The sequence below is a fragment of the Oreochromis aureus genome, linkage group 11, assembly GCF_013358895.1.
Source record: "Oreochromis aureus strain Israel breed Guangdong linkage group 11, ZZ_aureus, whole genome shotgun sequence".
In the NCBI taxonomy this organism is placed as follows: domain Eukaryota; kingdom Metazoa; phylum Chordata; class Actinopteri; order Cichliformes; family Cichlidae; genus Oreochromis; species Oreochromis aureus.
This window is the reverse complement of record NC_052952.1, coordinates 27,948,143-27,962,682: the sequence shown is the minus strand read 5'-3', so window position 1 is coordinate 27,962,682 and position 14,540 is coordinate 27,948,143. Positions and strand designations below refer to the sequence as shown.

Below are 14,540 nucleotides of genomic sequence, written 5' to 3'. Positions count from 1 at the left end.
CTAACTCTCTCTCTCTCTTCAATGACAGATCCTCCACAGATCCTGCTCTCATCACACTGCAGCTCAACACAAAGTCAGCTCAACTGTTCCTGTGAGACTCTGGGAAACCCATCCCCCACTATACAGTGGTATTTGAATGAACTACCTGTCAATCACTCTAAATGTGAAATATTCAATCAGACTCTGAACAGGACAATTCTGAGGAGCTTCTTCACTCTGAATCAGCCTCATAAGAAGGATCGTCTCACCCTGCTTTGCCGCAGCTTCAACTCTCTGGGCTCAGCCAGTCAACAATTTTGTGTCAGCAGCCAACAGATTTCCACAGAACATCGACGTATGTCTTTTTTTACACTTGTAAATATTATTGCTTAAGTTGTATACGTACTAAAATGGAGACCAAGGAAATTTGAAACCTTAGCCAGTGATATAGTGTACTCTACAGAGCCCACTAAGAGATAATGTTAGGATTACATCTATGCTCCTCTAGGATTCACTTGCAATCAATTTCTTTGCAAGAAATTTTAGATACCCTCTAATCCATATGAAGAATGAATCTGTTACTTCAGTCCAGTTATAATAGACACACTAGGAGTTTCATAAAATGTATGTTGTGAGTTCAAACAAAAATCGTTTTTTAAAGACTACACGATTAATATACAGGGTATTTTTCTTTTTCTTTTTTTAAATTCAGTTCTGTATCCAGCGATAATATCCACTCTTGCAGTGCTGCTGTTAGCACTGCTACTATATGTGTTTTTTATCAGGTAAGTAAACAACTTGAGACTTTTTCAGAAAATCTTCACACTGTAGTGTTACAGTAAACTTTATTTGTCCTGATTCTATTTGACTAAATGCTGATAATTACTTTGTTTATTTGGGCCTTCATTTGTTAAAAAACACTTTTGCAGCTGACTTTATACTCAACATTGGTGACACTATTGATTAAATGTAATATCAATCAAATGTGTTCATCAACAGTCCATATAACATGTTACTGGTGGTTAATATTTGCATGTATTCATTTTCAAGACGTCTGTTAACATTCAGTAATGCATGTACAACTGTATTATTGCTTGCTAGCAGACAATCTAACATAAGCCTTAACTCACTTTTGTAGAGGTGGTTGAGCTCATGACTTTTTGCTTCAGTGTGTCTTGTAAATTCATGCTGTGAACTAAAATGTAAATATTGGCAAAACTACAATGTATGTATTGTATGCATATAAGCTTGATGTTCTACTTTTTTTTTTAGGGCTCAAAAGAATCCTTGTAAAAATAAAGGTCACTTAACAGATGAAAACAACACAGTTGCAATGAGTCAGCCTCTAACTGAAGAAGGAAATGAGGTGCTTTATCTTCCTTTTAACAGTGTTGACAAATGCTGATGCTTCTGTAACTATACAGCAAGAAGTAGATTATCTTTACCACTGATATTTTCTATGTAATTGTAGGAACCAAACACAACAGAAGAGTGCATTTATGCAAACGCTGATGGACTGAGAGGGGCAGAAAATCTTCACCCTGCAAACATCGCTGGACCAAGCAGCACTGACTTGCCAAGCTCTGGGCCAAAAAATGCAGAAGGAGGATACGAAAAATCAGACAAGAAAGGGGACGAGAACGAACTGATTTACTCTAATGTGAACTGGAAGAAGAAGAGCAAGAAAAAGAAGGGTGAAAAATCTTTGGACATGAATCCACCTGGCAGATCTTATTTGAAAGAGAAGTGCATGGTGAGGGGAGTTAACAGAAAGTTTGTGAGCAATGCAGTAGAAATGGGAGGCCTGTATGCTCAAGTGGAGCCTAGAAATATGAGGAAGGAAGTGGGGTGTGAATATGTACAAGTCAAATTTAAAGAACAAAGCGCTATGCAAAAATAGATATATAGTGCTGTGAAAAAATATTTATCCCTGATTTCCTGATGTTTTGCTTTTTGCATATTGGTCACACTTAGGAGTTTCAGAACATTAAACTAATCTTGATATTAGAAAAAATAACCCAAGTAAATTCAAAACACTTTTTATAAAAAGTCCAAATCTTTAAAAATTTTTGATTATCTGAAACATGTGACAAATATGGTAGGAAATAAGAAATCAGAAAGCAGACAAATACTTTTCATGGCATAATGCAACCTTTTGCATCCTCGAGCTTACTACAAAATAAATAAGTAGCTGGTCTCTTGTCTGGGTGTGTCCTTGACACATTTAGTCACACTGTGGCAAAGACATTGAGCAATGCAATTATATTCCCTTTGTTCAGGTCATGGGCTTGTTTAGCACAGTATCTCAGATACTCCCTGAAATAGTCAAAGACTGGGTCGCTACCAAGTGGCTACAACTGGTCCAAGGAAACCTGTTAGAGAAGCTGGGAGAAGCTCTGGACATGCAGTTTGCATGCTTGAAATTTGCTGGTAATTCATTTTAGTCTGATTAGCCTGCAACAAACACATGGCTCTGAGCATGACCCAGTTATAGTCTGGCTTCATCTGGGATGTGATATAGCCTTCCTATGATTGAATGCTCCAAATTCCAAGTAATTAAATGCCAAATTACTTTTGCTATAAATAGTCTATGCTCGAACCATTTCCAGCCTTCATCAAAGAATAGGTGGTAAATTTGTAGAACATGATAAAAATCATTTTTGAAACAATCTTGGAAAATAATTACATAAAAAAAGATTAAATATAAAATAATTTATAGAATATTATTGCTTGGTAACTGAACATCATCACAACACACATCTGAATCTTATTGTTCAGCTTTTTTGTTTGTTTGTTTTATTAACATACAATTGCAGGAAAAGTGTTGATAACTGTTCTGATAATTAGTTGTTGTATTGTGTACCCAATCACACACTATCTATATATAGAGGTGATATTAATATATTTATAGTACCATGATAAGCAGACATGATAATTATGAAAAATACAAGGACCATTCACAGTCAGTTATACTTGATTTAAGTGTCTATCTTGTTGTAGGCTATAAATATAATGAATGATACTTAAACATAAATACAAGTGATTCAGTTTTTTTCAATAAATTATTTTGTCAAACATTTTTTTTTAAATTCCGTACACCTGGGAGTTTTTGTCTTATGTTAATGTGCTTTGGTGCTTTCGAGTTCGCTCATGGATTCACTCATGCTATTTCGTATTTCCTGTACGTTTGTCCTCTAAGGTGAATGATGTCATTTCACTGAGTAAATGTTCTGGGTTGCATTGCATTGACTGATAATAATATTTGTTCATCACCTGATCTAACCTGATTTTGAGTTCCTACGTTCCTCCTTATTGCATTATGAAAAGTGATGTATAAATATGTATGTAATCATTTTTCGAAGAACTTACGTTAACACAGGAATCTGTCCCAATCCATCTAACCTTTGTCACACTGCTTTGGAGTTTAATGAACAACATATGATGAAGTGTTTAGCAAACTGGGAATTCAGTGAAACAAACAGAGCCCTTCTTTAAGTCTTTCAGGGTTTCTCATGTTCAGACTGACTGCCTTAGTCAGCCTCAAACAGGCTGAATAGCAGAGAAAGTGGCAGGGTGATTAAGCTTGTGGTTAAAAAGTGATGTGGGAAAGGAAACAGACTGGGCCATCACAAACACAGTGAAGCAGCATCTATCTGGCCAGGTATGTTTCTCATAAGCTATAAAGATTGAACTTCCTTTCTGAAGATCTAAGACTGTATTACTAATGTAAAGCGAAGTTTTTGTGCTTTGTTCAACCTGGAAGTACTTTCTATGTACTTTCTACTTTCTAGGATTCTAGTGTAGAAAAATCAACTGTAGTACTATACACTTCCTCAGTAACTGATTTTGTGTCAGTGTATTATGACCTGTATTATAAAAACAATGTTACAGCTACTGTGTTTCAGAGGTTGAAAGGCCAAAGGTGACTTATCGGATGCTGTAAAGTGACTGCTGTCTTCATGGCGGCCGCTCATCTGCTTAGACTACTGAGTTTGATGACTGGTAATAACGACCCACTTTTGTCTTTAGTTCTGTTGCTGATAATGCTCTTAAACAGTTAATGGAATGTAAAACCATTAACAACGAGTGTCAACTTGGAATGACTGAGAGAGAAAAAATGGCAAATGGCCTATATTTGTATAGCGCTTTTACTTAGTCCCTAAGGACCCCAAAGCGCATTACACGTTCAGTCATCCAACCATTCATACACACACTGGTGATGGCAAGCTATTGTAGCCACAGCCGCCCTGGGGCGCACTGACAGAGGCGAGGCTGCCGGACACTGGCGCCCTCTGACCACCACCAGTAGGCAATGGGTGAAGTGTCTTGTGTCTGTGAAGGTTCTCAGTCATCCAGGTCATCGTAGTCAAAGGAGTTTGCAGACTCAGCAGACTCAGCAGTCCACCTGCATCTTAAGGATAAAGGTCACTCTTTCGAGGATGCCAATGTTCACATATTGGACAGAGAGGACAGATGGTTTGAAAGAGGAGTGAAAGAGGCCATCTATGTCCACTGTGAGCGACCATCTTTGAACAGAGGCGGTGGTTTACGACACCAACTGTCTGCCATCTATAATCCAGTTTTGAGTTCCCTCCCCAGACGCCTTAACGCCCACTCACATCCTGGGCCATCTGACCTCAGGAAATCGCATGATAGGGTGGGGCCAGGTTTCACAATGAGCTCACCCGAAACCCTGGCTGATTAGGTCCCACCCGCTTTCACACCTTGGCTCATGTGATTAGAGGATCACCAGGGGTCCTTTGTCCCTCCTTGGGGATACTCCCACTGGGTTTAAATCTGGGACTCTCGGCCATTTGACCTTAGAACTGAAGAAGCTTCTCGGATGAGAGGTGAAACGTCTTCAAGCAACTCAAAGAAGTCCAGACGCTTTTCTTTGCAAACTCCTTTGACGGTGAAGTGTCTTGCTCAAGGACACAACGACCGAGACTGTCCGAGCTGGGGCTCGAACCCGCAACCTTCCGTTTACAAGACGAACTGCCAACTCTTGAGCCACGATCGCCCCATTTGGGGAACAAAACAACATAAAAGCTCCACAGGTTTCACAAAAATAAAATAATATATAAAAGCAATGTTCATTTCATACTTTTGGTATTACTGTATTATTTTCCTGTAGCAATACTTCTGGTTAAGTCATAATCGTGTCACCTTATCAAATTAATCTTTAGTAATTTTGTAGTAAAGGTAGGATATATTCCTTAGAATTTGAAGACAGAAACCAGGATACAGGAACATCCACTCATTTCATTTTTAATGAGTTGACAGCAATATTAGGTTCATTTCTGAGAAGTCACTGGTGATTTTTGTTATTTTTATATTGTTGATGTCTCTTAGTGGTTAGCCAGCTTTCATAATAGCATCTCTTCCATTTGTGGGTCATCACCAAAGATATTATTACAACATTTTGTGGTTTAGTGATGTTTTTGACCTTCCCTTCTGCTCTCCTCTTCCTCTCACCCTTTTGAGGTACCTCAGTTCTCCAGCAGGTGAAAGGCTTCGGCATTAGAGTACCCAAAACAGTTGTTGCCTGTTTTGGGGACTTATAACTGGCTTATGAAGTTGACTCCTGACTCTTGATGGCGCTGTCACTTGGTGCTCGCTCCCTGCGGGAGAGTATCACTTCCTGTTCCTACTCAAACACAGTGGTGTTTTTGAGTAGCTTCTGCTTAGCAGTTTAATTAAAAACTGTCAGATACATACTTTTTCCATAGTATAATCTTCACGTGCTTCATCTGAAGTACACTTTCTGTGTACTCACTACCTAATTTATGGCCAAAGTATTCACTCACTGTGTCTTTACTGTTTCGCTAGCTTAGCTTAGCTCGTAGCCAACTCGCTAGCACCATGGCTACTTCACCTGTCCCTCCTGCACTTTCCTGCTCATTGTGTCAGATGTTTAGTTACTCCTCGGCCTCCTTTAGCAGTAATGATTCTTGTAACAAATGTAGCATATTTGCAACTCTTGAGGCCAGGATTACTGACTTGGAGTCTCGGCTTCGCACCCTTCATTCACCCGTAGCTAGCCAGGCCCCTGTAGCTGGTGCAGCCGAAGATAGTGTAGGCCCCGCTAGCTGTTCCCCGGCAGACCCCAAGCAGCTGGGGAAAGAGGGCGGCTGGGTGACGGTGAGGAGGAAGCATAGTCTTAAACAGAAGCCCCAGGTACACCACCAACATGTTCATGTGTCTAACCGTTTTTCCCCACTCGGCAACACACCCGCCGGGGGTCAAACTCTGGTAGTTGGTGATTCTGTTCTCAGAAGGGTGAAGTTACAGACACCGGCAACTAGTGGTGCAACGGATCACGGTTGATCCGTAATCCGAACCGATCCCACTCCACGGTTCGGCACGCCGCGTGATCCGAAGATTCCAAAAGAAGGAAAAAAGTATGTGTATGGTGTGCGTGGTTAGTCTGTCAAGCGATAATTATGGCCAGTGCTAGCGGTCCAAGTGGAGGAGCAGAGGAGTTTGCGGCATTTAAGCAACCCTTTGCTGCCAAATCCGACCGGGCTAAAGCTATTACAAATGCTACTGGGGTGTTTAGCTGCAGACGGGAGGGCGTATTCCCTTGTGCAAAACAAGGGGTTTAAACTATGATGATGCTTGAGCCACGCTACGATATCCCGTTGCGCGTCCACTTCAGTGACAAGATCGTACCCAGGCATGTATGAGCAGAAAAAGTTTAAAGTTATGGCTGAACTGTCCCAGGCATCTTCTGTTGCCCAACTGAAAATGGGTGGACCTCCAGGTCAACAGAAAGCTACGTGACCGTGACCGCTCATTATATCACAGCGGAGTGGTAGATACAAAGCCCTGTACTGCCCTATATTGCACCTTAATTGCAACTTGAGTTAATTGGCAAACCTTCTGGAGGAAACCTGGTCCCTTCTTTCCCTCCCCATCTCCAGCTGCCTCCCTCTTCCCGCTCCACCACAATCACCCATCATCAGCCTGTGCCTCAATTTTATCCCACAACTTAGACATTCACATTACTCACACTCTCATAACACATACATATAGGACCTTGGGGGTGGGCATGCTACACGGCATCCAGAAGACTGTCAGGGTGTACAACCTCAACTCTGGCGCCGTTGCCCACCTCTCAATTTTAAATACACGTATACATTGAGGGCTATCGGGAGGGACTATGCGCTTGCCTGCTACTCCCTGGCAGGTAGCTCCATGCCCTCCTGGGTTTTAAATGCACCTTCGAACACACATGCATCAACACTACATATGAACGGGTGGAGGGAGGTTTGGAGTCTTCAGGGGCGATCATGGCTCAAGAGTTGGGAGTTTGTCTTGTAATCGGAAGGTTGCCGGTTCGAGCCCCGGCTTGGACAGTCTCGGTTGTTGTGTCCTTGGGCAAGACACTTCACCCGTTGCCTACTGGTGGTGGTCAGAGGGCCCGGTGGCGCCAGTGTCCGGCAGCCTCGCCTCTGTCAGTGCGCCCCAGGGTGGCTGTGGCTACAATGTAGCTTGCCATCACCACTGTGTGAATGGGTGGATGACTGGATGTGTAAAGCGCTTTGGGGTCCTTAGGGACTAGTAAAGTGCTATACAAATACAGGCCATTTACCATTTCACACACCCCCGTTCTCTGTTGCTTGTTGGGGCGGGGGGGCTGGGAGGAGGAGTTGGCCGTTCGATTGGGTTCTGGAATGTGGGGCCTCCCTGCTGCTGCGGCGTCTGCAGTCTGCTTCTCTCCACTCTCCACTCCAGGGAAGAGGGTAACATTGGGTCTGGGTGCAGTTTCCCCTTCCAGGGGCAAAGGTACCTAGACCTGGGGTATAGAGTATGCTTGGGATTGTGTGTACAGCATCTATTTATGTCTGTCTCCACTTTGGGTGACTGCTGAGGATTTGCATATGAGAGCATGAGGGTGGGAATGGATGTTCGTGTCTGTGTCTATATGTCAGGTCAGGTATTAGACGCCACCTCTCTAGGGACATCTCAGGCCCTTCAAGGTGTGGAGGCCTATCTCCCCCCACCACTCCCCCTGCCAGTGGCTGGCGCCGCTGGTGGTTCTTGGTGTCTAGGGCTGGGCGCTCAGGTATCCACCGGCTCACTTCTGGTGGCTGCTTGTCGGGGCCTGGAGCCTGGGGCTCGCTCGGGCTCCTTTGGGGTGGGGTGCCCTCGGCCTCTGGGCCTGGGGCTCGGTCCACTCTGGCACAGCTGGCTGCCGGCAGAGCTCACGGGCACATCACTGCAACCCCCCCCCCTCCTAAACACAGACTCAATAACGTGGTGTATGCTGTACAGTGCAGCGAGGAATGCCCAGACCTCTACATCGGAGAGACCAAACAGCCACTTCACAAGCGCATGGCACAACATAGAAGAGCCACCTCCACGGGACAAGACTCAGCAGTCCATCTGCATCTTAAGGATAAAAGTCACTCTTTCGAGGATGCCAATGTTCACATTTTGGACAGAGAGGACAGATGGTTTGAAAGAGGAGTGAAAGAGGCCATCTATGTCCACTGTGAGCGACCATCTTTGAACAGAGGCGGTGGTTTACGACACCAACTGTCTGCCATCTATAATCCAGTTTTGAGTTCCCTCTCCAGACGCCTTAATGCCCACTCACATCCTGGGCCATCCGACCTCAGGAATTCACATGACAAGGTGGGGCCAGGTTTCACAATGAGCTCACCCGAAACCCTGGCTGATTGGGTCCCACACCGCTTTCACACCTTGGCTCATGTGATTAGAGGATCACCAGGGGTCCTTTGTCCCTCTTTGGGGGATACTCCCACTGGGTTTAAATCTGGGACTCTCGGCCATTTGACCTTAGAACTGAAGAAGCTTCTCGGATGAGAGGTGAAACGTCTTCAAGCAACTTAAAGAAGTCCAGATGCTTTTCTTTGCAAACTCCTTTGACTACGATGACCTGGATGACTGAGAACCTTCACAGACCTTGAAAGAGTAGTTGTCAAACAGTTAACAGATCATCTGCAGAGGAATGGCTTATTTGAAGAGTTTCAGTCAGGTTTCAGAGCTCATCACAGCACAGAAACAGCTTTAGTGAAGGTTACAAATGATCTTCTTATGGCCTCTGAAAGTGGACCCATCTCTGTGCTTGTCCTGCTAGACCTCAGTGCAGCGTTCGATGCTGTTGACCATAATATTCTGTTAGAGCGATTAGAACATGCTGTAGGTATTACAGGTACTTCGCTGCAGTGGTTTGTATCATATCTATCTAATAGACTCCAATTTGTGCATGTAAATGGAGAGTCCTCTTCACACACTAAGGTCAGTTATGGTGTTCCACAGGGTTCAGTGCTAGGACCAATTCTGTTCACATTATACATGATTCCTTTAGGCAGCATCATTAGAAGACACAGCATACATTTTCACTGCTATGTAGATGACACCCAGCTCTATCCATGAAGCCAGGTAACGCACACCATTTAGTTAAACTGCAGGAATGTCTTAAAGACATAAAGACCGGATGGCCGCTGACTTTTTGTTTCTTAATTCAGATAAAACTGAGGTTATTTTACTCGGCCCTGAAAATCTTAGAAATATGGTATCTAACCAGATTCTTACTCTGGATGGCATTACCTTGGCGTCCAGTAACACTGTGAGGAACCTTGGAGTCATTTTTGACCAGGACATGTCCTTCAATGCACATATTAAACAAATATGTAAGACTGCTTTCTTCCATTTGTGCAACATTACTAAAATTAGAAATATCCTGTCTCAGAGTGATGCTGAAAAACTAGTTCATGCATTTATTACTTCCAGGTTGGACTACTGTAATTCATTATTATCAGGCTGTCCTAAAAACTCCCTGAAAAGCCTTCACTTAATCCAAAATGCTGCAGCAAGAGTCCTGACAGGGACTCGAAAGAGAGAGCAGATTTCTCCTGTATTGGCTTCCCTTCATTGGCTTCCTGTTAAATCCAGAATTGAATTCAAAATCCTGCTCCTCACATACAAGATCTTAAATAATCAGGCCCCATCTTATCTTAAGGACCTTGTAGTACCATATCACCCTATTAGAGCACTTCACTCTCGCACTGCAGGCTTACTTGCTGTTCCTAGAGTATTTAAAAGTAGAATGGGAGGGAGAGCCTTCAGTTTTCAGGCCCCTCTTCTGTGGAACCAGCTTCCAGTTTGGATTCGGGAGACAGACAGTATCTCTACTTTTAAGATTAGGCTTAAAACTTTCCTTTTTGCTAAAGCATATAGTTAGGGCTGGACAAGGTGACCCTGAATCCTCCCTTAGTTATGCTGCAATAGCGTGAGGCTGCGGGGGATTCCCATGATGCATTGAGTTTTCCTTTCCAGTCACCTTTCTCACTCACTATGTGTTAATAGACCTCTCTGCATTGAATCCTATCTGTTATTAATCTCTGTCTCTCTTCCACCGCATGTCTTTATCCTGTTTCCTTCTCTCACCCCAACCGGTCGCAGCAGATGGCCGCCCCTCCCTGAGCCTGGTTCTGCCGCAGGTTTCTTCCTGTTAAAAGGGAGTTTTTCCTTCCCACTGTCGCCAAAGTGCTTGCTCATAGGGGGTCATATGATTGTTGGGTTTTTCTCTGTATATATTATTATACGATCTACTGTACAATATAAAAGCCTATGAGGCGACTGTTGTTGTGATTTCGCTATATAAATAAAATTGAATTGAATTGGAAGTTGCTGTTGAAGGAACCTGTGTTATGGTGCCATGTCAGACAGAACCTTACAATCGAGTCATCTGGTACCAGCATCATAATCTAAAGTATCCTGTTGTTTATGATGGATTTTATACTCATAACGTGGAACAGCCGTTCAGAGGGCGCACCAAGGTATTGGGTAAAGCTGCAGAGGGAAACTGCACCCTGATGATTGACAATGTGAGCACAGCTGACCATAACCTACGTGTTTATGTTTGGATCAATCCAGATTCTCAGACAACTCAGAAATTCCATGATCAAACTGTAACTATCAGTGTTGGTAAGTGAATATTGGCAAACTTCCATTTAAGTCAAAATGACCAAGATTAGTTGCCGCATGTGTTTAGAGAGCAGCCACCCGGGTTTGGGTATGAGGCCCTTTGCTGTGTTTCTTCCCCTCTCACTCTCTCCCCCCTGCTTCCCTGTTCATCTCTCTGCAATATCACTATAAAGGCAAAATGCCAAAAAAGTAATATTTAAAAAATGACAATCAGCTTAATAAAAAATATATATAAAATTCTGTGAAAATGTAAATAAAAACAACTAAAAACTAGTTGGTTTGAGTTTACAATAGCAATTTGCCATACAGTACATCATTTAGAAAATTCTAAATCTGAAGATACACAAGATAATTTTTTCCACTTGCAAAGATAAAGACAGAAGAAAATCGTTTAATTGGACATGAACAGAGTCTTCAGGAAGATACAAACCAAGAAAAACAACTTGTCATTTTTACTCTTCAGTTTCTGCTTAAGATTAAACCTTTATATTGGTTTGGTCTGCTCTCTGCTAATACTTAGAGGTACAATATTGTGTTTTGCATTCAAGAGTATTTTATATTTTTTTATCTTTTGGGGCACTACTGTATTACAGATATTCACAATTATTCTGTAAATAAAACTGTCCTAACATTTCAGTGTGCATGTTTCTGTGCTCATTTTTTCAGATTCATCTAAAAACATCACAGTTTCAGTCAGTCCCTCTGGTCCAGTACCAGAGAACAGATGGAGACCAGGAGAATTTTATTGGGACTGGAACCAGTTTAAATATTAACTTCTCCAGAGACAGGCGAAAATAAGGCTCAAAAAGAGATCGGGGTTGGACATTCTAACCTGACTCACCTTGATGTTCAGTGTATGTATCACACAATTAAAATATTTAAAAGTTTAAGCATAACTTGAGCAGGTATAATATGTGCATGGTATCATTATTCATGGCAGGTTGTGAAACACATTGTGGATTTTACAGTGGAGTCCTTCCTTGGGTCCTTGCTGGTGTGTTTTTCAGTGTCAGTGTGATCTGTGCAGCTTTCCTTTGGTATGTTTTAAAACTGGTTGTTGATTAAAACTAAAAGTTCTGCAGATGTTTCCATAAAATATTTTTCAATAATTGTTTTGCATTCTTGTAGGAAAGTACGAAAGAATGTGAAGCCACAAGAAGAGGACAGAACTTACATGTCACTGAATCATAGAAATGTCGGCTCTTCAGAGTATGATGTCATTAACACAGCTCCAAGGTGACCTTCACTGATTCTTCAGGATCTATCTAATTTTGTTTTACTTTGTGTTTCTAAATAAATAATTATCAGTCACACTTCTCTTTATTAAAATGCATTTAATAGCCACTGAGCACTTATATATCAGTTTCTTAAAGGGTGCTGGAGTTGCTCAGTTTAGTGGGATTGCACAAAACCTGTAGAAAATTCTTCCTAGAGTTTTGATACTGACTATAATCCTGTTTTCTGATAATGTAAAAGGTTATAGTGTTTTTCTTTGTTTTGTTTTTTGCATTCGATGTGAAAAAGCGGGGGCAGGGACATGTTTACCACTAGGTCACGTAAGCTTTTAACAGCACTGTTCAAGAAATAGAGACATTAATGATCTACACAGCTGCTCTTTTCTATGTTTAAGAGAAAGACCTTGAATAGTTAAGATGCCTTGTGAGACCTGCCACATATTAGTGTCCTGTACATTTGCTCTTTTTTCAGTATTTATGCTTCTCACATATGATTGCTTCATTATTTTCTCCTCAACCAAGTTTATTGCACTACACCTGAGTGCCATTCATGCACAGCTGAACCTTGTACCACCAATATTACCACAACAAATTGAACAAATTGAACTCAACAGTTCAATTTTTTATTTTATACCATGTTAAGTGTTTCCCATAGGTAACCACGCATAGTAGTATGTTTAGTAAATGCATTAATTAATTATATATATCGACAGAATAAAAGAGGAAATAAAACTTTTAGCTGGTGTGTGTTTGTCTGTGAATTCAACTGAAAAAGTTCTTATTTCCCCTTGTAGATATTGTAATGCCTGAATTCGTCAGAGTGCATTAAACAGTTCTTGATATGGACACTAGTTGCTGTCACATTGTCTCTTTTGCAACTAAGGTTTCAACTTCCTGCTCTGATATCTGCCCCTCCTCCACCTCTTCCCCTGACAGCTGTAAGACTGACTCCCCTTACACAGAGTGGAGTAAAATCCTTTCTGCCAAAACCTACCCTGTGCTTCCTGAAGTATGGACACTGGTTGAAAATATGAGGTCTCATAAGACAGCCAGAGGAGGCAGCTAACAGTGTGTGCAGTCATTTTTGTTGTTGCTGGGTTTTTAAAAACTGGCAACTTTGACACTTGCCAAGGAGCTCATCCATTGACATCACTCCCTTGCTGATCAGTGGCATGTAAGCTATTGATGCCACATTTTCTTGATTCTTTTCACTTGTATCCCCATCTGAATAGGCAATAAAAAAGGACCTGATACCAGATACTATCTAATGGAAAACTTTAATAACTGAATAGACTCTAGTGAAGCCAAGCAGGTGCAAGTGGAAAAGAGGCCAAAGTGTCACAAAAAAATGAAGCAGAGGCAGGTTGGCATTTTGGATGATACTATATTTGCAGCTGTTGGTGTGTGACTGTTTTTGTGAAAGTGTGAATGACAAAGACATTTAATTATTTTGTATGCATATCAGAGAATTTAAAAAAAAGGTTTTATGTGAACCTTCTGTAACAAATTGATCAACCAGAAAAATCATCAGTGTCCTTCTTGGTGATACTATATGAACACTCTGCCTCCTAGTGTCAGCTGGTGTTGTTACCACCAAAGAATGATACATGAAGGACTGCATAAAATGTAGTTGGAGAAATAAATTGAATTCAGCTTTTGTCAGTGTGGGATGGTGTTGAGGAGCAGCAGCCTGGACATCAGGGATGTGAGGTGAGGCAGACAGGAAAACCTCATGCCTCAAACCTGAGTACTACCTGTAGGCTGAATCACCTGATGGGCTGGAGCTAGAACACAGGGAATTCAAAGGCATTCTCCTCATTGCCTATGTCCACCTCTGGGCCCTTGAGGGCCGAGGCCTCATTTGAGGACTCTCCCTCTAAACAGAGGACATGAATCTGAGCGGATACTACTGCAGGAAAACTTCAGAGTCAGAACAGAAAGCTGCTGAAGTTTTGAGGTATTAAATGATGCCACAAGTGAAACACTCTTTTTGTCCTGTAAAGGAGATCAACAGAGTGGAATAAACCCTTTTATGAGCTCTGTCATCCTCACATCATTGTTTCAATCATTTCCAGGCTCTAAACATATAAACTGACAGTGGGAGAAGACGCCGGATTTAGCACCGGATGTACAGTTAGAGCTGTTATACAAATAAAGCTTTAAATAACATGACCGCTACCTGGTTAACATATGATGAAGCAGTAAAATTAATAACTGACAGTGTAAGACGAGCATATCTCCGGCGAGAGCAGCTGGCGTATTTCTGGCTACTCTCTACGAATCACTTCAGCACGAGTGGTTTATTAACACAATTAAAAGCATGAAGGCCATTTGGTTAATAAAACACAAGTTTGAAGTTATAAAATT

The 14,540-nt window shown here is 41.9% G+C and overlaps 1 protein-coding gene and 1 long non-coding RNA gene across 2 annotated transcripts in view; both read left to right on the top strand.

Annotated features, from left to right (window-relative positions):
- The window catches only part of LOC120432758 (sialoadhesin-like), a 58,829-nt gene extending 56,194 nt beyond the window's left edge, over positions 1-2,635 (top strand). Inside the window, exons 16-19 of the mRNA XM_039619713.1 lie at positions 29-334; positions 692-764; positions 1,252-1,345; positions 1,451-2,635. Coding sequence (XP_039475647.1) covers positions 29-334; positions 692-764; positions 1,252-1,345; positions 1,451-1,879 — 902 coding nt within the window. The 3' untranslated portion in view covers positions 1,880-2,635. The remainder of the gene's footprint in view (positions 1-28; positions 335-691; positions 765-1,251; positions 1,346-1,450) is intronic.
- Positions 2,636-2,642: 7 nt separating this feature from the next.
- LOC120442691 lies at positions 2,643-13,062 on the top strand. The gene is made up of 4 exons (XR_005614866.1): positions 2,643-3,640; positions 11,605-11,792; positions 11,879-11,975; positions 12,067-13,062. It is a non-coding gene; the product is annotated as an uncharacterized LOC120442691 (long non-coding RNA).
- The last annotated feature ends 1,478 nt before the right edge of the window (positions 13,063-14,540 follow it).